Source organism: Scophthalmus maximus, chromosome 18 (genome assembly GCF_022379125.1).
Source record: "Scophthalmus maximus strain ysfricsl-2021 chromosome 18, ASM2237912v1, whole genome shotgun sequence".
Taxonomy (NCBI): Eukaryota; Metazoa; Chordata; class Actinopteri; order Pleuronectiformes; family Scophthalmidae; genus Scophthalmus; species Scophthalmus maximus.
Window position 1 is genome coordinate 14,469,913 of NC_061532.1, and position 22,773 is coordinate 14,492,685.

General features: G+C 43.0%; 2 protein-coding genes across 3 annotated transcripts in view; both read left to right on the forward strand.

Annotated features, from left to right (window-relative positions):
* Positions 1-473: 473 nt before the first annotated feature.
* On the forward strand, positions 474-4,980 carry rsph3 (radial spoke head 3). Its single transcript, XM_035618365.1, has 8 exons — positions 474-690; positions 1,392-1,473; positions 1,582-1,723; positions 2,161-2,306; positions 2,706-2,909; positions 3,553-3,715; positions 3,883-3,969; positions 4,309-4,980. The coding sequence occupies exons 1-8, from the start codon at positions 581-583 to the stop codon at positions 4,371-4,373; spliced, it is 999 nt and encodes a 332-aa protein (XP_035474258.1). The 5' UTR covers positions 474-580; the 3' UTR covers positions 4,374-4,980.
* Positions 4,981-6,799: 1,819 nt separating this feature from the next.
* Positions 6,800-22,773, forward strand: part of ezrb (ezrin b) — a 30,715-nt gene continuing 14,741 nt past the window's right edge. Inside the window, exons 1-4 of one of the 2 annotated variants that reach the window (XM_035617674.2) lie at positions 6,800-6,908; positions 8,900-9,009; positions 15,342-15,425; positions 21,332-21,427. In XM_035617674.2, coding sequence (XP_035473567.1) covers positions 6,845-6,908; positions 8,900-9,009; positions 15,342-15,425; positions 21,332-21,427 — 354 coding nt within the window. In that variant the 5' untranslated portion in view covers positions 6,800-6,844. Of the gene's footprint in view, positions 6,909-7,664; positions 7,699-8,899; positions 9,010-15,341; positions 15,426-21,331; positions 21,428-22,773 lie in introns of those variants that run through there. The other variant, XM_035617675.2, reaches the window with a different exon arrangement.

The window sequence follows — 22,773 nt, forward strand, 5'->3', positions numbered from 1 at the left end:
GCTGAAAATAAGTCGTGAACAGTGCAGCAATTAAAAGGAATACGATGACAAAAGGATCGTCCTTGGTCCATGCCGCTTAAGCTACTTGCATTTGCTGTTACTTTTGGTGTATTTAGCAGACCTTTGGTTCCTTGACTTATAAAACATAAACATTCTATATAAATAACAGTGTTAACGAGGCATCAAATGATAATACAACAAGTGATCATGCCAAACTATCATCATGGAGTCTGAGCCTCTCACACACACAACATTAATAGGAAAATAAGTAATTTAATAATTGAATTTCCATCATGTGTTGAATTTGGCATGAACATATAGAGGATCTGCTTGTCACCACATGTATGAAAACAACAACAACAACAACAACAACAACAACTCCGCATCAAAGTGGAGTCACTTGTGAGCGCCTCTTTGATGTGTAGGTGACGTGTTTCCGGTCTGGTCGGAGCGCCACGCCCCCCTCCCCAGTAGGAGTCTGTCGCCGCCTCCTCCCGCCCGCACCGGTTGTCATCGCAACCGGACGTTAACGGTAACTCTCACAACAATCGGGGCGTCCGACCCGCACAGTTTGTGGTAGATGGCGTTTCACTCGCACATCCACAGGGATCCGAACGGAACCTACACGTTCTCCAGTCGGCCCCGACCCGTGGAGAACCGCTCCAAATACAGAGAGGCCCCGCCCGAACAGTACGTGCCGTCCGAACAAAACAAACACACACGTTGCTGTTATGGCTAGGCTAATAAAGAGCTAGCCAGCTGTAGAAACCTGGCTACATCACAGTATTAACGCTACTAAACACCGAGCTGCACTTGAACGCAACCCACCCGAGCCAGTGCAGTGTGTTCTACAAGCAGTGAGAATGAACAAAGCAGAACTTTAGATGTTGAAAATATCTTAAATAATCCTTCTTAAATGATCATATTATACAGACAATGGTATAAAGTAACCAAGTAGTATACTTGACTGCACTTTCAAAGTACTTGACTACATTTTAGAGGTAAATATTGCACCTTTTACTCCATTATATTTCTATATTTGACAGCTCTTAGTTAAACTAGCTGGAGTTTAAAGTAGTTGGTCAAAATTAGCTCCACCTCAACCAGCTACACTATTAATAATAAACAGAGTTGTAAGTAATAAAATAACAATGAAAGCACTCATCATAATCAGCACTTTGTTCCTTTAAGAACGTTTTGCTGACAATACTGATAATAGGTGAACATCCTCAGTCCTCAATCAGAAAACCCCATATCTCTATATAATATATCAAATACTGTCTCATTTAACTGTCGACAGCATTTCACCTTTGGGGATTAACAAGTGTCGGCTTCATCTGCTAATGAGCTGATTACATCTTATTTAATTTAATTCTTTTTTAACAACGCAGGACACAGGGCAACTATGGAAACATTATGTACGACCGCCGCGTTGTCCGAGGGAACACTTACGCTCAACAATTCATACCGACCGTGAGTATGAAACATCCATTCATGCTTTGCGTCTCGCTGACCAGTTTGCCCGCCTTTTTTTGGGCCACTTCTTCTTGCAAACTTTGTTCTTTCGCGCGCCGTCGACAGGCCGCCCAGCCGGACGCTGCTGAGATGGAAATGCAGCAGGAGATCCGGAGGAGAGCCATTGCTCGAAAACGGGCCAGAGAGCAGAGCGGACCAAAGACCCCTGAAGCCCTGCAGGGCAGACAACACATTGATGTACAAACAGGTACAAAATATTTCTCCTGACAACTTCAAGGCTGGGCTGCACGGTGGTGTAGTGGTTAGCACTTTCGCCTCACAGCAAGAAGGTCCTGGGTTCGAGTCCCGGTTCAAACCAACCAAACCTTTCTGTGTGGAGTGTGCACCCCACGTGTATGCATGGGGGTTCTCTCCGGGTTCTCCGGCTTCCTCCCACAGTCAAAAGACATGCAGAATGGGGTCAGGTTCATTGGAGACTCTAAATTGCCCGTAGGTGTGAATGTGAGAGTGAATGGTTGTCCGTCTCTGTATGTGGCCCTGTGATAGGCTAATTTGCCCAATGTCAGCTGGGATTGGCTCCGACCCTTAAATGGATAACTGGTAGACGATGGATGAACTTCAAAGCTTTTACCTAGTCTACAGTTTTGGAAACCAAAAGAAACAAACACTCTCCTTTATTTTCAGAACTTTATCTTGAAGAACTAAGTGAAGCCATAGTGGGTACAGATGTTGACTGCCAGACTGATGCTTTCCTGGACAGACCTGCAAGCCCGCTCTTCATACCTGCCAAATCTGGCACCGATGTTGAAACACAGATAGAGGACGGAGAGGTAGGTCATTCAAATTGGGGCTGTGGCTGCACTTAAGAGATTTAACAGTTCCAAAGAAAACATTCAACCTTGTACAATGTCTTCCGCTACTAACCGAAATTTCATTGCTACATCATCTGGGTTTTCGAAGCTCGGAAAACATCAAATTTACAGTAAACAGGAACCCAGTGTCACAAACTTGTGGTGAAGAGATGTCACTGGTTGAATTAAGGAGACGTCAGAAAATGTTTTGTTTATTATTATTCCGCTTGTGAGTCTCCCAGCTTTATGCAAATGAAATACTAAATTACTGGATATAGCTTGATCCTAATGTAACGTAAAATCTCTGCATGCTTGGTCAAATGAAACCTAATGTTTTACGCATGGCAACTCCACTTACTGCCCCATGTCCTCCTGCAGTTGTTTAACTTTGACAGCGAGGTGCAGCCGGTGCTGGAGGTCCTGGTGGGTAAGACGATAGAGCAGTCTCTGCTCGAGGTGCTGGAGGAGGAGGAGCTGGCCTGTCTCAGGGCCCAGCAGAGGGCCTACCAGGAGCTCCGGAATATCGAGCTGGCAGAAGTGCAGCGGCTTCAGGAGCAGGAGAGACGCCACAGCGAGGAGAGAGTATGTAAAAATCATAGAAACAAAGCCTTGGGTGCCCTGGTAGCACGCCTCAGAGCACGTACCACACAACGTGTCCAAAGCGGACTGGGTCCAAATCTGCTTCAAGCTCTTGCAAAAAGATAAAATCTCATTGTAAATTTAGATTTAAATAAGTGTGTGTGTGTGTGCATATATATATATATATATATATATATATATATATATGCATATATATATAGGCTGTTCTGGAGTCAGAATGTTGAAATAAAACGATTAGTCGATAGGTTTGTTTGCTTATGTTGCCAGGGAGACAACGGTGTCAATCATCAAGTTTGATCAAACTGTAACCTCACATTCCTGATGAAGAAGATAAGTTTCTTTTTTTAGAGCATTTAACTTTTAGAAATTTGTAACTTTGCCTTCCTTTCTGAATTTTAAAAATTCTGAAAACAGATATACTTAGTTAAACCAAACGTTCTGTCATAAAATGTCATTGTTTTTGTGCACGAGAGACAGTTTTTTCTCTCCGAAAAGAAGGAATCATTAACAGAACAGCAAATATAACAGCTTCAATAAAGGTCAAATGCGTACTATTGTGTCATATCAGATAAAAAAAAGATGCTGAAAAGATACCTGCAAATTTCTTTCTCCCCTCCGATCTCAGGTACATAGAATTGCTCAGCAGAAGGAGGTGCTGGAGAAAGAAAGAGAGGCTGCGGAGAAGATTGCTGCCCGTGCATACACCCAGCAGTACTTGGCTGACCTTGTACCCGCAGTCTTCAAGTCATTGTATAGCCACGGCTACTTTAATGATCCTGTTGAGAAAGGTCGGCCGCCCTCGCCACATTGCTTTCCTGCACCATTGTGTATACTCAGCTACACTCGCTCTCACACATGTGGGGTCTATTTCCCTGTTATTAATCCTCTGATATGTCTCGCAAAAAATACGAGCACATTCATACTCTTTCGTCATATTTGTGAATCTGTTTTCCAGATATCGAGACAAATTTCTTCCCATGGCTGATGGCTGAGGTCAACAACACGTTGGAGAGGAGATACACAGCAAGACAGCTCCTGGACAGTAAGGGGAATATAGTATAATATGTTTGAGCTAAGGGCACAAATGATCTCATTTTCTCACTGGAGCGGTACACAGATCTTGTGGCGTTCCGCTTTAAGATGTCACACCGGAACGAGAGATGTGTCTATATAACGATCCTCTTCATGTTCGAGAGGCTGATGTTATCAGACGACTGTAAATGGTATTCTGAACAAGTCCTCCTCCAGGAGTCCTCGGGTCATAGATACTGTTGGATCGCCCTCTGGTGGTTATTTGTAAAACACTGCAAAGGTCACTGCAGTGTTGTTCACAGAGCAGACGTTGACCGAATGCATCTTCATCCGATCTTGTCCGTTTCAGATATCATCCACGATGTCGCCAAGGAGAGACTGGAGGGCTTCAAGGAGGCCAAATCTGACGAGTAGCGCCCAGAGAGTGATAAAAGCACAATTCTCAGAGATGGAGTCAATGTCACCACAATGAATGTATTATGAAAAATAAATTTCTGCAGACAAAACTGTGGTTTGAGATCAAGCAACACCACTAACTCGATTGTTATTTAACAATGTTAAAATCAAAATGTAGCACTTTAAATCAACTTGATTATCCCCCATTAGCTGCAGTTAATGGATGAGACATTATGACAGATTTTTTCTGAGGTTTTCAGTCAGAAATTGTGGCCTACATTGGCGTTTGGTGATTTTTTCAAATCATTCAGTAGATATTTTATGGCTTTCGTCAAAACCACTATGGCCCAGAAATAATATGAAATGTGTCCATGTTTGTTATCCTGAGCCGCCCCAAGTTATACAACTCTTATCGTTTTCCTTTTTGTTTTGACAACCAGTCAAAACAGTGTTTATTTCTCTCAGGCATGCAATTTGTCTTTAGAAATTTAGCTCTCGCCAAATAAAATATGACCAAAAACATGGTTTTATCTCAAAAACTGTATCAGTCACATAGCAGGTGTACAGCAGGGTTTTTTTTTCTTTTTTTCTGTTGAGGAACTCTGTAAATAAATATTTAAAGGACCATTCACAGCACCTTCCTTTGTGACTTTTATCTATTTGCATCTGGCATTGCTCTGCAAACAGTTTCGTTCAGGTGCCCTAACAGGTAAATGATTCGTGAATGTTTTGCATTGCTCAAGACTCCTTCTTTCGCTTTTCTTATCAAAAGACCGAGCCCGGAAAAAAAAGAAGTAATTTCTATTTTTTATCTTTTTTAAACTTTTTGTATCATCTTCATTTTCTAAGCATTGTTAGGAAATCTTTGTAGAAAGAAATTACTAAAAATAAAACTTGAAAAAACAACAACATACTTTTATTTTCATGTAACTCAAAACGTATGTAGTGGAGGAAGTGACTGTGATGATGATGATGATGATGAAGGACACGCTTGTGTAGAACAAAGTGTCTTGTATCACTGTTCAGTTTCGCGTTATGGTGAGAAGTTGGTCTGACCTCGGATATATACGGCTCTATTTTAATCCCGTCACCTCATTGGTCAGCTCACCTATGACGCCTCCCCTCTTCCTCGGTTCAGTGCGGGGCGGATGACGCTTCACTTCCCCGATGAAATATTGTGCAAAAAAAAAAAAGAGGAAGAAAAAAAAAAGTTTGTGCTGTGACGCAACTGCCACCTGAGGCTTTACACAGCAGACAGATTGGGGGATTATATGTATTTATTCATACTTATGGATGGTATTAGCTGTTATTGCTCAGATAATTCACATGGATTTACTTTCCCCTGCGAAAGTGGCTTATACACAAACCCCCCCCCCTTTGAGCAAATAATATTTTCCCGGTACATTATGATCAAGTGGAGGATGTGCACATTGTACCGTATTGTGTTACTGTGCAAACTTTACACGCAAACGGTCATGTGAGATCACGGTTTGTCATTTTACTGTCTGTGAAATTGACTGAATTGCGAATCAAACAATGAAATCTTTAGACGAACGAGACAGTATCAAAATGAAGAGGGACAAATATAATATTGAGAAATAAATAAATGAATAATATGAGTTTATTCATGACACTCTGGGTTGAGATGTTTAAAATAATGATAATAATAATACTTCATTTATACAGCACCTATCTAAACACAGTTGCAAAGTGATTTATGGAATAAAACAGCACAGGACTCAACAAGACAAAACTAAAATTAGCAATATAAGATGAAAGAAAATGACAAAAACAAATGACAAAATCAACATGTCTAAACCATCGGACACATTATCAGGTAGTTCGTGGTCCCAGTGATTAGTCTTGACCTTTACTGGCTTGAAATATTGATATAATTCACAATTTATCCCTCATGAGTTTTATAAATCTCCTAATGGTGAATTCACTCTTTAAATGTTCTACTGTCGCTGGGGAAATCAACATTCCTACATTTTCATGTAAAAAAATAAAATAAAAATAACCCTAACCCTTTGCCCAGACATGTTTATGAAACTGTCTTTGGCCTTGTGGGTGCAGTCTAGACTTTCCACAGCTAATCGATTAGTATTCGACTACTAAATGAATCGCCATCTATTTTTGATAATCAAGTCATCGGTTCAGGTAGATTTTACACATCTTTTTCTCCTCTACGACAGTAAACCAAATAGATTTGGTGTGTATGTGTGTGAGCAAAGCAAAAATCTTCTTGAGGAGTTTTGGGGGAAACACATCGACATTTTTTTCCACCATGTTATGGACAGAACAGCTAATCGATCAATCGAGAAAAAAAATCATCGACAGATTAATCGATAATGAAAATAATCGTCCCTCCCGGTGCAGGTCCGCGGACCCGGGGTTGTGAACCCTACCGCCGCAGGAACATCTCGGATGGATGAGCGCCATGTTGACGGGAGAGGAGGAGGAGGAGGAGGAGGAGGACGAATCTGCGCATGCGCCTGCGAGCTCTCGGACCGCGGTTCTCTGTCGGCGACTCCCAACCACTCATCGGCACCGGTAAGACCCGAGCTGTCGGCGGACCGGCTGCGTGTCGCACCGACTGAAGAACAAAGGAAAACACCCCCCCCCCCCAAAAAAAATATCAATATATCTATATAAAAAGACTTATCGCACTTTTTTCCCTTCCCTTTCTGCCTCCGCGCTGCTCAAAGGAGACAAATCTCTCAACAGGTGTCAGTGGGATTACTGAGGAGGAGGCGGAGGACCTGACCTGTTTTATTCATACGGACCGAGTTCGAACCCCCCCCCCCCCCCCTTTTTTTTTAAAAAGCAACTTTTAAAAACGATTTGTTTCACTCTGAACTCTCCGTCCTCTGCTGTTTGCTCGTCGTCCCTGTAAAGTGGATTTTCTCGTTCGCTCGGCTCGAGTCGTTTCCCCGCCGCTTGTGGGTGTGAACCTTTTTTTTTTTTTTCATAGTAACATAGACGTAACCTCATCGACAAAATATTCACCGACGGATTGCGCTGTTAAAAGCCTCCACTGTTCGACAGTCGCACTTGACTCGTGGTGTTGTTGAATTTGAATGTTTATGTGTTTGTTTAAATCCGCTTTGTCAAGCGACGCGGACAAATGTGGGCGGACGCGGCTTCCGTAAATGTGACTGGAGGTGTGTGTGTTTGTGTGCGGGTTTGTCGTAGCAAAATGAACGCTTCAAAATAAAAGAGTCAAAAAGGAGAAGAAGAAAAGAAAAGAGCAGGGTGGGGACTATGTCCGTTTAGCACAGCCACTGGGTGAGGCATGTCGAGGACCATTTTTAACCTGCCTGGATGAGTCAAGATCGCCAAGGTGGAGTGGAAATCTAGCATTTGCGGTGTCAGGTTTCACAATAAAACTGTTCACGTCAAGTGTCACACAACCAAAGGGGTTAGTCTGCACAGATACATCATTAGTGTCAAAGTTGAACTAGTTATTAATTGGTCCCAGTGTTGTGCTATGTTTTTTTTTTTAGTCGTGGTTATGAGTACAAGAACCTTAGTACCCTATAACAAACTATGACATTATAATTGATTTAAGTTTGAGTATGAGAAGCAAAAACATTCAACAACCCGTGCATCTTATGGTTCTACTAGGATTTTATGTTATCCTCTGTTTTGTATAATTGTAAAGTATCTTTTAATTTTTGACTATTGGTCACAGCAAAGCAAATTGAGAACATGACCTTGGGAGAATTGTGGCACTGACTGTTTTGACAGTCACCATTTGTTTTCCCTACAATCTCATTGATTTATTAAAAATAAAACAATGAGTTTGGATTCTGAAAGTAACTGCTATAAATAAATAAATTAAGCAAAACTATCCAAACTTCTCCGGTTCCAGTTGCTTTTCTCTGTTTTATATGATTGTTAAATTTATGTTTTTGGGGTATACCTCTAGGCGACTCCCAACGTGCAGCTGACAAATCTGTAGATATTGTATTAGGTGATGTCAACATGGTCCAGACCCTAAAAGTGACGTGTCCAACATCAACTCGTGGAATCAAAGTGTTAGGAAGATTCGAGGCTGTTTTTGAAGCAAAGGGACGCCCTAGCCAGAATTAACCTGCTTTCAGACATGAACGTCCTGAAAATCGGGTCTGGACATTTAACAAGTTTGCCTTTCACATGTGACGAATGCAGCAGGAACATTTCTGGAACATTGTAACTATGGGTAGATCATTGCGGGAGGCAGCGTTTTTGTTTTCAACGTGCCCACTCTCTTACCGTGAATCTTCCAGAGATTTTCCTGCTGTATTCTAAACGGGCTCACTTGGGACATTTTCGTTTTCCTAATAAAGTCCATGAAAAAAAAAAAAAAAGACAACAAAGTATACTTGATAAAAAGCTCTTATTTTGAAGTCCAGTGCGCTGTTCCGGCTGCAGTGCTGCGAGCTTGTCGGTTGCTCGCGGTGATTCATCCCCCTGCAGGAGTGCCGAGCTGCTCTCCGCCGCTTTAAGTAACGCGCAAAGTGTGTGGAACTCGTTTCTCCTCTTTCTCTCTCCGATTCCAGAAAGACGCAGTGAGAAGCAGACGACGCACGGAGCACAGGTCTCTTCTCTGGAGAGAGAAAAAACACAAGCAGAAGAGAGCCAGGAAACGGACGGAAAAATGCCCAAAGCGGTAAGAAAAGCTCTTTGCTGTTTGATTCATTGATTCAATTTGTTTCACTTGTGTCACTGCTTATTCTGTGAAGCTTGAACACACCACGACCGAGGCACGTCCGTGGAGGATGTGTATTAATAATCCATTTCACCACAATCAAGTTAGGGACACTTTGGTTTGTTGGTGAACTGAATGGTAACTTCACTGTAACTCTCATTATGTCAGAATCTTTTCACTCAGTTATGACACTTAAGTTAAGTGTCATAACTGTGTCAGTCTTTTAAAAAACATTTAAAATGGACTTTAGTGGTGATATTTTATTGGCTATTAAATACTGTGATTTATTTGTTGCTTATTTGGAGAAGGATAAAACAAGTCCATTGATGACAGTGGCAGATTGCAACTGTTCAAACGGATGCTTCTCAGTTTCTTGACTTTCAAGTCGAGTGATCACTGTGAATCACTGTGAAACACCTTTAACCTTTTCCAGTTGATTCCTTTTTTTTTTGTCTTTCAAACTTTTTCTAAATGAATGGGCCAGAAACCAAAGATGGGCCATAGAAAAAAAGCAAAAAAAACTTACAGAGAAACGATTTATATAGTGTGTAATTATGTCATAGAAACTTCCAGTGTCAGAAGGCGCTCGCTGTTAAAGGGGGAATGCCACTCAAATCACATGCTCGCATCATATCCTGGGGGTGTGTCATATGTATGAGCAGCATATAGAGTCATGATGTCATTGGTGATTAATGATGTCGGCGGACACATAGTCACAGGATCCGCGATCGTTCAAACTGTCCTCTGTTGTTGTTCACTTGTGCGACGTCGCCCTCAAGGTGGGGGCTGGGAGAGCTCCTGTTTACAGATGCAGGAGTTTGTTTGTTGTTTTGTTTCTCGGTGTTTGGACGTTCATTTTCAAGGCTGCAATTTGGGATTGCTCTCCTCTTAATGTTGGGTTTCTTTAGTAAACGTGGAGACTTGTTATAGGATAATAAGAAGCAGTGATTTTCATCATCACAAAAGACAAAAAAGACCATGTTATTTTGAGTAAGTTGTCCTCCATACTTCAGCAGCTCTTGACTCATGATGCCCCACCCAGGCTGTTACATATGGTTCAGTTGCACATGGCACTCGTCCCTCCCCTCCCCTCCCGCCCTCCCCTCCCTCGTCTCAGTTTGGAAATTTCTGGTAGGCGTATGTATATTTTACAGTATGAAGGAAAATGTGAGGGAAATGAGTAAAACACATTTCCATTTTTTTTTCAGCACTGAGTGAGTTTATCCCCCCCCCATCCTCTGTTCTTTATTTAAAAAGTCAAATAGAAAACAAAACAGATGTGGCTGAATCATACAAAAAAAACAAACATCCCATTTTCATTTCAAAAACAGCGTCAGAAGTTGCTATCACAGGATCCTTATCGGATCGAGTCGTGTTGCTGTTGAGCAGAGCGGCGTGTTGTGATGACAATGACTGGAGCCCCGGTCAGCGTCATATAACGTGTGTTGTCGGTTTGTTTAGAGTCGCCTCGGGGTTGTCATGAGCGCCGCTGTGGAAATGACATCATGACCGTCTGATAGCAGCTGCCCAGTAGCCCACTAAACGGCTTTTATTTGTTTCTTTGAGACGACAATATCTCCACTGTTTTCTGTTCCATGATATCAGGAGCTTGAGAACCTTTGAAGCTTTGATTTTGTATTCGTCAGTGTCTTGCCCGGCTTTCATGATACAGTGTGAAAGATAATGAAGTGAACTTTTGATTCAGTTTGCACCAGAAAGCTTCCTACTCTCAAATAAACGCCGCACAGGCCAAGTCTCACTTTTGTGTGGATGAGATGTGTGGATGAGGGTTTATGGTTCGACTTCACATAAATGAGAAGTGGAAGTGGAGGGCAGGGGACGATGGGCTGTCAGGAAGTGATGATTATGTTCATAAATAATGAATTCCACAATGATGTCATCAGGTTGCTTATTTTCTCTGACTAAGAATTCTAAACCCCACGATAATCAAATAGACAATCAAAACTACAAATTCTCACATTTGAGAAGCTAAAACCAGTTCAATTATTGGACTTTTTTTTGTAAAATGGTTCTTAACAATTGATAGAACATCAAATAAGTTTCCTGTTGAATCATAATTTGAATAATTATTGCAGCTCTGGTTTTATTCCACACTGATTTGTATACTGTTGTACCACGTTTAAGCCTTATGAACAAATGGAATGGAGATATTCAACACATACATGTGAATTCAAGTTTTACCTTCTAAAACCAAATCATGATGATGTTAATTTTTCCACCACTGACCTAAAAAATAAAAAAAAATAATGCCAAAGACTCAAACAAAGGGAAACAAGACCACTATAGTCATAGAAACCCTAAAAATGTGTAGAATATGAAAGAAGCAAAAACTCAATTATCATTAAAACAGTTGAAGAATCTTGAAGTTAAGTTTTGAAGACACAAAAAAAAGTATGAATACATTATCTCCAGAGGAGTTCATTTTTGGGTTGTGAGATACGTAACATGTACATCAAAATGTTCAGGGTTTTAATCCAGCATCCTCTTCCTCTCTTCTCTCCTGACCGATTCCCTTATTGTTGAATGGCAACCCTTATCTAACGCACTGCAAAAAAAATGCCTAAAAACATCTTAACAGGTTGCCTTACATTAGACTTTTTAACGTGGAGTCATAGACAGGTATTTGTAAAGCAACCCTTCAAAAATCAAATAGGGTAAAAGTGCGAACCCGCCTAAGATTTGATTGTGACATGCACTCTTGAGTATTACAGCTCAGATACTTTGGCGCGAGACCAAACATTCCGTCGTGGTTTCGTTTGGAAAAGAGAAACTTGCTTTTATGACAGGCGACGAGCGAGATGCCCATGTGGCAGGAGGCCGGGGGCTCCTGCTGCCACCGCCGCCGCCGCCGCCGCCACTGCTGCCATGACTCAGGTTTCACTTATCTGAATGACACATTGTCAGAAGGAAGCGATAGTGCTCCTTGGCTCTCCCAGGAATCCTGTTTCCCCGCGGCTGCGGCCCAAACCACACAAGGCGCGGTCACGATCAACATGGATGGGTGTTTTCCTTTTCATGTCCAGCTCTATTGTTGGTGTTTGTTTGTTTAAATAATTGATCGGTCAGTCATGTTTGGAACGCCCCCGGTCCTGATTGATGACCGCCCCCCACCACCACCAAATGGTTTTCAAGTCAATTACATGTGTTTAGCAGAATCTGTGGAAAAACCACTCACAACAGGCAGCGTGTCACTTTCTAAAGGCTCAACCAAAGACACAGCGAGTCCTTTATCTCCATCCTTGTAGTGTCACCGCTCTACACTCAGTCATTTATGGCTATATTGCTCTCGGACCATTTTCAGTGGCGTCTCCACGGCAACTCCCTTTTTTTCCCTCAAGGCTCCTCGAAGGCCACGCAAACTATGCCGCGGGTTAAATATTGAACGGAGTTCACCGGAGAATGCAGTACGGCCTATTCACAGTTTAACCACCGAGGTGACGGCCGCCTCGTTTCTTTCACTTGACCCCCCGAGCAGCTCTTTAACCTCAACGCTGAAAAGGCTGACGGAAAAATATGCGGTCTATGATCGTCATCGTGTATGTTTGGCATTCTTGGCCCAAATGGCGCGACGGATTCATTTGCAGAGCAGAACACCCCTTTTTCTGTTAATAAATCAATGAGTCGTCTCGACTCTATAGCTATAGATTTTTAAATCTCTGTCGGCGTTCTCGGGGTTATCTCGTCTAAAAATGTAAAAATATTTGAGTTTTGTTCTGTCTGTCCGACAAAGAAGTAACCTTTGACTTTGGGATATTAATGTGTTCTATTTTTTCGGGACATGAAAACACAAAACCATCAATCACCTCCCAAAAAATGGTCCCCATAAACTTCTTTGTATGGAGTACAGTGGACTCGTACCTGCGCCTGGTTGGCTTGGCTTTAGTAATCTTTGGACAAATCTCTGCTAGCTGTTGTCCCTTGTCTCCAGACTTTATGCTAAGCTAACTGGCTGTAGCTCCATAGGCATCATACAGACAGAAGAGCTTCTAATCTAATTCCTTAGCAAGAAAGCAAATAAGCTTATGTACAGGTTGAATATGGAACTACTCATTTGAGTGTTGCGTTTTATTTAAAAGTTCAATAAAAAGTATCCCGGAGTGTTTCACTATTAAAGAACCGAAAAGTCCGATTTCGGACCAAGTGTGCGAAAACTGTCTTTATGTGTCATTACAGCCGGTCAGATCTGCGACCCGGCGCTCCTGCAGTTGAAATGACTGGGTTGCTTTCTGCAGTATGGTGACTTGTGAAGCGGGGATTCTTTTTTTATTTGGTTCATACGCACGCCTGCACTTTCCTCTTGACAGTTGCACATTGTGGAACCCTGGGTCTTTGCCCAGTATATTTTTAGCAAACGTGTCATGTTTTCTTTACCTCTGTGAATGGCCTCAGTTTATTGTGAGTAACCGTTGGAGGACTTTGCGTTCGAGATCAGATATCACTCACTCAGTGGTTTCTGCTCCACACATTCACATGTTCCATTCTCTGCCTGTTAGGGTGTGTTTCTTCCCCCCCCCCCCGCCTTTCTTTCTAGGTGCTCCATCTGTAGACTGCTGTAAATACAGGCTGTGAAGTTGAGAAGAGGCAACCCAGACCGTCAGGGCCGCTACTGTCAATTCACAAAATCTCTGTCAAACAAGACACGTCTCAAAATGAGAGTTTGTGATCACGCCTGCTGGGAGGTTTTTGGTAATCTGGCTCCTCGGGGATGTAGACGATGATAGCGAGGCGCTGCTGGGGCGCTGCAGCTGAAAGGGGAGCTTTGTTTTGCTGTGTAAGTGAATTCAGCGTCCCACCCCTCCTTCCCCTGCTTTCTAGCTGCCACTAGAAGCTGGTAGAAGTCGCTCTGGTGGTAGGTCGAATCCAAAAGTTTTAAATTGTTTGCACATGTGGCATTGTGGCAGAAGCGCAAACCTCTCCAAGGGGTACATTTATTTTCATTTTGTTGGGAAAAGCCAAAGATTTAATGCCACAGATCCTGGGTTTTAATCCCCCCAGTGACTCAAGTCTCCTAGGATTACTTGGTGGCAGCAGACACATGGATGAAAACATGGGACCTCCTTGAACATCCACTGTCTAGACTCACTGCAATATCCTGGACAGCGCAGTGGTGAGGCGCTTCTCGTCCAATGCTGTGATAGGATTTACCTTCTCTGCGGGATTTTTAGTCTCGTCAGTTAGTTGTGCAGCCTGTGTAGCTTCATGACAAGTCAATGGAGCTCTGACTCTCCAGACTGGTCCCCGTTGCAGGCCAGACATCCCCCTTTTGGAGTGGGCGTCAATGAAATGGTTTTTATTTTTTTTTCCACCGCTGAGGCTCGGCACTGCTCACAATGGGCTGGAGTTGAAAGATGTCAACTGGAGGGTTGTGTCAGCCCGGCTCTCTCTCTCGTCACCGTGTCCACCGACCTCTTTGTATCGTTTTCACTGGGCAGTAATAAGTTCAGTCAATTCTCTGAGAGTCTTTTGTCTTTTCATAACCCCGACCCAACCCCCGCGCAAATACCAGAGACATTTGACATTATGTGCACAGAAACGATATTCAGTGTGTCCGTTACCTCAAAGCAGTTATTGTAAATATTTGTGAATTGTCGCGAGGCCTTTTGTGTGACATTCAGATGCCATTTGCCGATTACTCACCAAACCTACAATGCAGAATATTGTTTGTCCCTGTTATGGGACACGCGCTTTGACGTCAGATCTCATTATTCTGTGGAGTGCACCAGTCACGGTTTTGTATTGGTTTTGAAGTTGTACAATTAGTCACCGGGGTGGATCCCTGTAGTTAGTGGACATTAAATCCTCTGCCCAATACAGTAAGGCGGGTTTCAGTCGGGTTTCAGTCACCTCTTTTTGTCAATCATTAAACACAGAACTATAAGATGGGCCTTTTTCTTCTTCTGTGAATGGGAGTGAATGACTGAAGGAGCCGCCTTATTCATCCTCCTCCGTTCAGCTCATCCGGCCAGAGTAACGTGTATGGTGCCTCTAAGCAACCTGTGAAAATAGTGTCAGACACGCCGCGTTGTTTTTTATTTACAGGGAAATTTGTGTCCAAGCACCGAAGAGTTCGAGTTCCCTTCAGTCAGCCTGTCTGTCTCTGAGAAAGCAGAGATAAAACACAGAGGCCTGTGTATTTGCTCTGCAAATACGAGACACACACACACACACACATACACCACAGCAGTGCCCTGCAGTACCACGAATCGGTGGTCCCTGTTGCTCTGGCCCAGCTTTTGAACTCCTGTTTTGTCTTTCTCCTGTTTTTTCCACAGGTCAATGTTCGCGTCACCACCATGGACGCTGAGCTGGAGTTTGCCATCCAGCCCAGCACCACCGGCAAACAGCTGTTTGACCAGGTAACAGTTGATATCAGTTCTCTATACGGGCGTGATGCAGACGTATAGAGAAATATGTATGCTGCTGACGTATAAAAATGATACGAATAGAGAGAAGTTCAGCTGATCAATGGTCTTGATGCATCGAAAGTGATTGGCCTCATTATCGACCCTCCAAAGCTCTTTCCACCCGTTAACTTATCTCCTGCAGATGAGATTACAGCAGCTTTCGGCTTCAAGAGTCCTTATCAGCCTCTGTTGCTGTGTCTCAAATCAGATACTTCACTTAGAGCACATACAGTGTTTTTTATACCTCATGAGATCATAAAAGCTCTTCAACACAGTGACAACGACAGACACACTTACACATATATAGGATCTAATTCTGTCGGAAACCCCGATGTAGTACACTGTAGAGAGTACACTCACTGGCAAAGTGCGGCGTGTCAAATTGTTGTGCACGATTGCAGTATTGAAATGCGATTGTCACCTGCCAAGATATTTACTACTTTGTTCACTCGACTCGAAGGTTTAACTTCCTTGTGAACGCCCTCACGTTTCATGCATTAGAAAATACACAGAAAGTTACACTTGCACATCGGCATCGGGGGCGTGTCCTTCCACCCTGGCCGCCATTTTCATAAGTCTGAATCTATGGTGATGATGGTTCCTTTCCTTACTGATACATAAACCCAGATGGCGACTGTTGAGGGTGAGAAGTGTCCTCAACTGTTTTGACTTCACCAATCTGGATGCTCAAATTCAAAATCCAAATCCAATGCAAATCCACAAACAGACGCCTCGGCGAGATTAAGACATTTTTAATTGTTTCTTGTGGTGAATAATATCAGCTCAACATAACTGAAGGGTACAAACTGAACCCGAGGACATATACAAATGAATGACAAGCTGATGATTGATGGCATTATCAATTAAGCCCAGAATGACGGCTGTGAGGAAGTTACAGAGTGAGGTGTGGCCACAATAAAGGAATTTTCCTCTCGTGGTTGTTCCTCTCTAGTAGCGTAGGAAACGTTTAGCCGTGTACTCAACTTGAGCTTACTTAGAATAATGTGTTGTCACGTTTATTGTTTATAGCAAAACAGTTATTTTGGAGCACGCGTGTTTTAATTTAGTAAGTTAGCGCTGCTATCACTCGACGTCAGATCGACTGTTCTTCACTCTTTCATCGGGTGCGTGTAGAATTTTTCAGTAGGTTCATTAATGTTTGCCTATTACAGCGGATGCAGTTATGTAATGTGTAGAAGTACGCTGCATGGTGTTTTATCATCAACCCTTACTTTTCCCCACTACTGGTCATTTGCAATATAGTAATAAGCAAGGACTTTTATTTAAATTTGCGCTGTTGTGCAATGCTGTTGTGAAGCTCGGCACCAAAACTCCTAATGTACTTGACATGTCATTAGCGTGAGCTCTCTCGAGGCGGCAAGACAGCAACTGAGGGAGGAAAGGCATTGTTTTTGCCACTTCCTGAATAACTCGTTTGTCAATTGCAAGTGTAGCAGACTTGTGTGCATTGTGGCTGCATGTCAGGGGATTCACTCTTCGTATGAGTGTTGCTGTAGAGAACAATTTGGCCCCAAAAAAGATTTGAATACAATCAGCATAATATCCCCAAAATAACCCTAAGTGGAATACCAGTCATATTTAGGTATTGTTATTTTTGTGTGATATCGTCACTGCTCCATGTCTTTTTGGAGGTTTCACGAGGTCAGCAGTTGTGACGAATAGCAGCGAGGGCGGCCGTTCTAAAGATCTTAACTTGTGGTTTTGTTAGAGGAAGGGAGCGCTATTCACCTTTGACATCTCTCTATTTCATAGGTGTTGCAGAATTCTCTGGCCTACTTGTCAGAATGGCGCTCAGTGAGGTGTGCTGCATATTATCACTCACTCCCTGCGATAGTGTCAGATGGTTTGCTGCTCTATTTTAGTGCAAAGATGCAATTTACTAATCTGAGCGTGGGAAACTGTCCACGATGCTTCGCAACTTAGTGTGAAGTCCGAGCAGCCGGCTACAGATTAACTCATCCGACTGGAGTGGCGAGGGAGCATAGAAGTCTGTCAGCAGCCTGATTTAGTTTGAAGCGTGTTGTCTCGACAGGAATCGGCTGCAAAGACTCATAGTCACGGTGTGTTAGACAGGTTTCATGGAAACGCTGACTAACAGCAGTGAACTCACCCTCAGAGCGAGTGTGAGCTCTGGTGTGGCCCGTGTGGTCAGCGCTGATCATAGCCTTAGTCCCTGTCATGCCACTCTTAAACAGAAACGCCTGCCACTCCCCTACACACCCTCACAAGGTTTCAGCCCTATATGACGCTGCTGCTGCTGCTGCTGCTCATTTAATTTTGCCTTGAGCTGCAATTAGAACAATCACAATTATCGAGGTTTACAATACTGGCTCCTCATATCTGCCTTCAGTGCGCTTGCCTTGTTCATAGCCTGTTAACACGTCTCTCTTTGTAATGTGGCTTTGACAAGTTTTCCCTTTTGGCGTTCGTTAAAAGCTGGAGGACGATTGATGTTAGGCAGCCGAAAAGAAATGGCAACATTTTAAAAACGCTCAGCTATGTCTTGAACTGTAGCCAAGTCCAAATAATCTGTCTGTCAGGTGCCAGCAGCAAAATTTGAAACTAGTTCTCAAAAGACGCCCAACCCACAGTTGTGTTCAAATCAATCTGCAGAGACGGCCGTTAGAGGGATCATCCTGAAGAATGAGTTTTCGTTGCTATTCGCAGCAGTTCAGCAGAACTATTCTTGGGTATTAAAACATACAATACTGGCTTTGTAACACTCCCTACACTGTTCACTTCAGTCACAATGAATATGTGGTCTGACAGTTATAGACCAGTTTCCTTTGGGCCAGTACCCCCCACCAACACCAGCGCTCCCCACCTCAAAACGCACTCCTTCATCTTTGTGCCGGTCGGTCCCTATTTGGGGCCCATCAGGGTGAACCCCTCCCTTCCCCTGCCAAGCCGCTGGAGGACCTGCGTTATTCAGCCCATGAGGACGCAGTGAGTAATGTCGTTTCAGGCCAGTGGCATTCCTCTGGCTCACCACAGGGCCCCGAGATCCCCCCGAAGACGAGGAGCTTTCACTCTCTGACAGACGTCTGTAAGATGAGGCAGCGGTCTTCAGTCATGCAGTCTGCTGACTGACTTTTGCTCCTTCAACCAGGGAAACACCGGATCTGTAACGGTTTAGCCTCTTCAACCTGACTGCAAATGTTTCACAGAGTTTACAGTTTTTTAATCATTGCCAGAATCGAGTAGACTCGTGCCTCTGCTCACAACAGCTCATAAAAAGTTGCTCTCTCACAAGACGTTTGGCCTCCAGATTTGATGAATTGATTTATTTATTGTCGCAACAATATCTTGTAATCAACCGCCCCTGGTTTAGGGGGTATCCACAGGTCTGGAGAAGTCTTAAAAGAATTGAAGTCTTTAGAAGGTATGTCTTGATAAATTAACTTTGGCCATATCGTCCCTACTGGTTTGCCATCAAACTTAATTCCTTTGGCTGATGTGACCATGGAACAGGTTAAATTACATTCTATGTAGTGTTAAAAATGTTGTACAAAGACTTAAATTTAAGTTGTTGAACCTGGCAAAACCTGGAGTTCTGCTTTCAGTAATCTTACTTAGAATATGTGAGGCGTTAATAGCTCTTGACGTACATTGGAGCAAACCAGGGACTCATTAAAGTGGAGGCAGCCTGCCAAACCAGCCCGCTGCGTTGTCAGTTTACTGAACCGGTGTTCCAAGATTCTGATTTAATCCTCCTCTAATGAACTGTATTATTTTCCAGAATTCTTTGTCAGCAGGCATTTAGAACATGTACATCATGTTATCAGAGGTAGTTTATCTATTTGTTAAGTAGGGTTAGGGTTAGTGCAATGGTTGTTGAAGGTCGGTAAGCTTTCCTAAGGAAGCGGTTTCTGGCAGTGCCAAAGTCAGACCAAGCCTCTCCACAGAAGCTTATCCCCCTGAGAAAAAACTATTTAGGTATCATTCTGTGCGGTGACTCACTCTGTTTCGCCTGCCTCTTGCCCTGCGCACCCCAAAGCAAAACCTCCATGAAAGGGCCAATTGTTTTCTAGAGGCCTTATGAGTTTTCGTTACCGGTGCAGATGCAGCAGGCCGAAGTGTTCTCTCATTTCAGGCCAGATTCTAATGCTTGTTGTTGTTGTTGCTGCTCTGAATACAATCCATCATGAGAGCCATTCATCTGTACTCCCACAGGTCAGCCTGCCCTACATTTTGTGTCGGCCACCAAGGGAGGAGGAGGAGGAGGGGAGGGGGGGGGTTGGATTTTAATTTTAACCTTGGCAGGAGCTTATCTTTGTGAGTGGGCCTCTCTGGAGTGCCAGCCTGCTGACTCAAAGCGCCTCCCTCACCTGGTGACTGGGTGGGGAATTTGGCAGGGATGCATTCAAATAGGGTCCAGCACAGAAGTTGTCGAACCTAAGGGCACACGCACACACATGTATACTCACACAAAAAAGCATGAATTCTTACACTGGTGCCGCCGTTGGAAAATTGCCCTGGCTCTCTGAAGGCCATAAAGAGCCTCTGGTTGTTGAGGTTTTTTTGCTCAGAAGCCAGTGGAAAACGGCAGTTCCTCCAGCAGCAGAAGTGATCATTCCAGATCTATAACTGGAATTTCACTTTTTGCCTCAGCGACACGGTCAAACTGGTTTTAAAAAGATCTAGAATTTGCTCATCTGAAGACATACCTCTTAAGGTTTGCCCTGAAGTGATTCCAGTGTGGTTGAAATTAAAGCCGTTTGGATAATCTCCGTTTTAGACGTTAGTAATAAAGAAGGACCTTTGGCTGTTGCAGATTTGCCAGAAAGAAACTGACCTTGTAAGCTGGACCAGACCCCCCCTCCCTTGCTCCAGTCTTCTCCGGCTTTTCCCTGAAGTCACAGACAGGATACTAGTCATTCAGCATTCAGTAGGACCAGTTCGGTTAAGACTTGTTTACAACAGAAATGTTTTTGTTGTTGTTTTAGCAACATGTTACTGTACTTTCCGAATAGCAAATGGAATTGCTCAGAATGAAATGTGATGGGTTAAATTTGTTGGCTTCCTCAATGGAGCCTATTTAGAGTCAAAGCCTTAAGTCTCAACACTAATGCAAAAGGAACTTACCAAGTCCCAGCTTCTCAGTTGTGAGGATTTACTGCTTTCTCTTTTCCAATATGATAGAAAACCAAATGTAATTGGGCTTTTGGGTTTTGGTCAGACACATCAAGCAATCTGAAGAACCCACGTGCTTTATGGACGAAACAATTAACTGATTAATCTAGAAAGGATTAGGGTTAGATTCATCAATAATGAAAATAATTGTTAGTAGCAGCTGTAGTGCAAATCTCAAGAATACAAGGATCAGTTGAGCCCCAGTGACTGTGGTAACCACCAGTGGGACCACAGAGTCGATTACCTTTTTTCTGAATTGCCACAGGCATCAAACATAAAGCATTTTGTAAGTGTGCTGTGTTTATCTCGGCGGTGGGTGACTGCAGTTCAAACCATTACCTTGCCAAGTCCATGCTCGGCCTGGGAATGAGTAATACGATGAGAGTTGCACACCACATTAACCCAAGTACCTGAGTATGTCACCTAAAGGTCAGATTCTTCAGGCCTTGCCAGCAAAGTCTTCAAAGGAACTTTATCCACAAGTCCTGCTGGAAGAAAACCATCAGTGATTCTTTCTCATTTATTGGAAAATTACCTCATTATTTTTTATATTTTGACATCATCGTTTTCTGATAGGTTTTGGCTCTTGATCATACAAAACAAGACATTAAAGACACCAACCGGGGCTTTAGGGTACAGTAGGGCGTCAATCTTTTCGTTGCAGCCCCAGACTAACCCAAAAACGTGCCTTTTTTTCTGTGCAGGTGGTGAAAACCGTCGGCTTACGCGAGGTCTGGTACTTCGGACTTCAGTACATGGATGCCAAAGGTTACTACACTTGGCTGAAACTTGACAAAAAGGTAAGATCCATTTGAAATAATAGATGTTTTGTTTGATTTTTGTCACGTAATAATCTTTCGATCCCATTTAACAGTTACTCAACAGTATACATTTGTTTTCAAAGTTAGGGATTTTTCCTTTTTTGATGGAATGGCAATATTGACACCTACTACTTACAAACCTTCATGGTCATTTCTTGTTTTTGTATTTGAAGTGGGGCTATATGAGGCACTTTATAACCTGCAGCAGATTTAGGTAGGAACACTTCCAGTTTGCAGAAGCAGAGCAATGAATTGCTGTGGAAGCAAAAACATGTTTTAGCCACCTACACAAACAATATCGGTTCAAGTGAATGCTATATTTTTGGCAAAGGTTCGTGTAAGGTAGGTAAGTGTAGAAATATGGAAGTTCAGTGGTTGAGAAAAAGGTGTGTCAGAGAAAAGAGCTGTCGGATGGCAAGAAATAAATTGTGAAATGTTTCGAAATATAGCGTACACTACAACTGATATTGTGTGTGCCAGGCCTCCTGCCTGCTTCTCAAAAGTGGGAGCTCGTCAACCCAAATCTACCGCAGGTTACAAACTGACTTTAGATAAGTTCCTCACACGACCCCAATTCAAATAATCCAAACTGTCCCTCTAAGTATGTTCCCAACTTCCCAGCTTTTGCATCACTGCTCCCTGTGGACTACTATGAAGTAATAGAGAAAGAATGCATTCTTTTGAGGGGGCGATGCAATCAGAGCTCCTGTGTTTGCCTTTTGGTCAATCAGTTGCCACCATATTGCAGTGTGTGTATATATATATATATATATATATATATATATATATACTTTTGTTTCCACATGGTGTATTGCAGTTCCACTTGACATGGCAGCTAATTTTGAATCCCTGCTCTGGTTCCTCTCTGTGCTGGGGGTTAGAGCACAGCGTCATATAATCAGCTGGAGATGGATTATGTGACAAGAGTGTGACCTCTTTTTGAACCATAACTGCCTCTGTCCTCTCGTGTTTTCCCTGAGTAAACAGGTTTTACCTGGACTTCATTAACTGCTGGTCCTGACTGAATCATTCATAAACAGATCCAAACAGTGACATAAAATAGCGTACAGTCTCTTCTGCGCTGATAATCTGCCTTTTAGACGTTAGTAATAAAGAAGGAGCTTTGGCTGTTGCAGATTTGCCAGAAAGAAACTGACCTTGTAAGCTAGACCAGACCCCCCCCTCCCTTGCTCCAGTCTTCTCCGGCTTTTCCCTGAAGTCACAGACAGGATACTAGTCATTCAGCATTCAGTAGGACCAGTTCGGTTAAGACTTGTTTACAACAGAAATGTTTTTGTTGTTGTTTTAGCAACATGTTACTGTAC

What these genes read in the sequence shown, in the direction of transcription:
- rsph3 (XM_035618365.1), top strand. Translation starts at nt 581, where the DNA reads ATGGCGTTTCACTCGCACATCCACAGGGATCCGAACGGAACCTACACG. An exon ending in ACACATTGATGTACAAACAG is followed by an intron (nt 1,724 to 2,160) that starts GTACAAAATATT and finishes CTTTATTTTCAG; the next exon opens with AACTTTATCTTGAAGAACTA. An exon ending in TAATGATCCTGTTGAGAAAG is followed by an intron (nt 3,716 to 3,882) that starts GTCGGCCGCCCT and finishes TCTGTTTTCCAG; the next exon opens with ATATCGAGACAAATTTCTTC.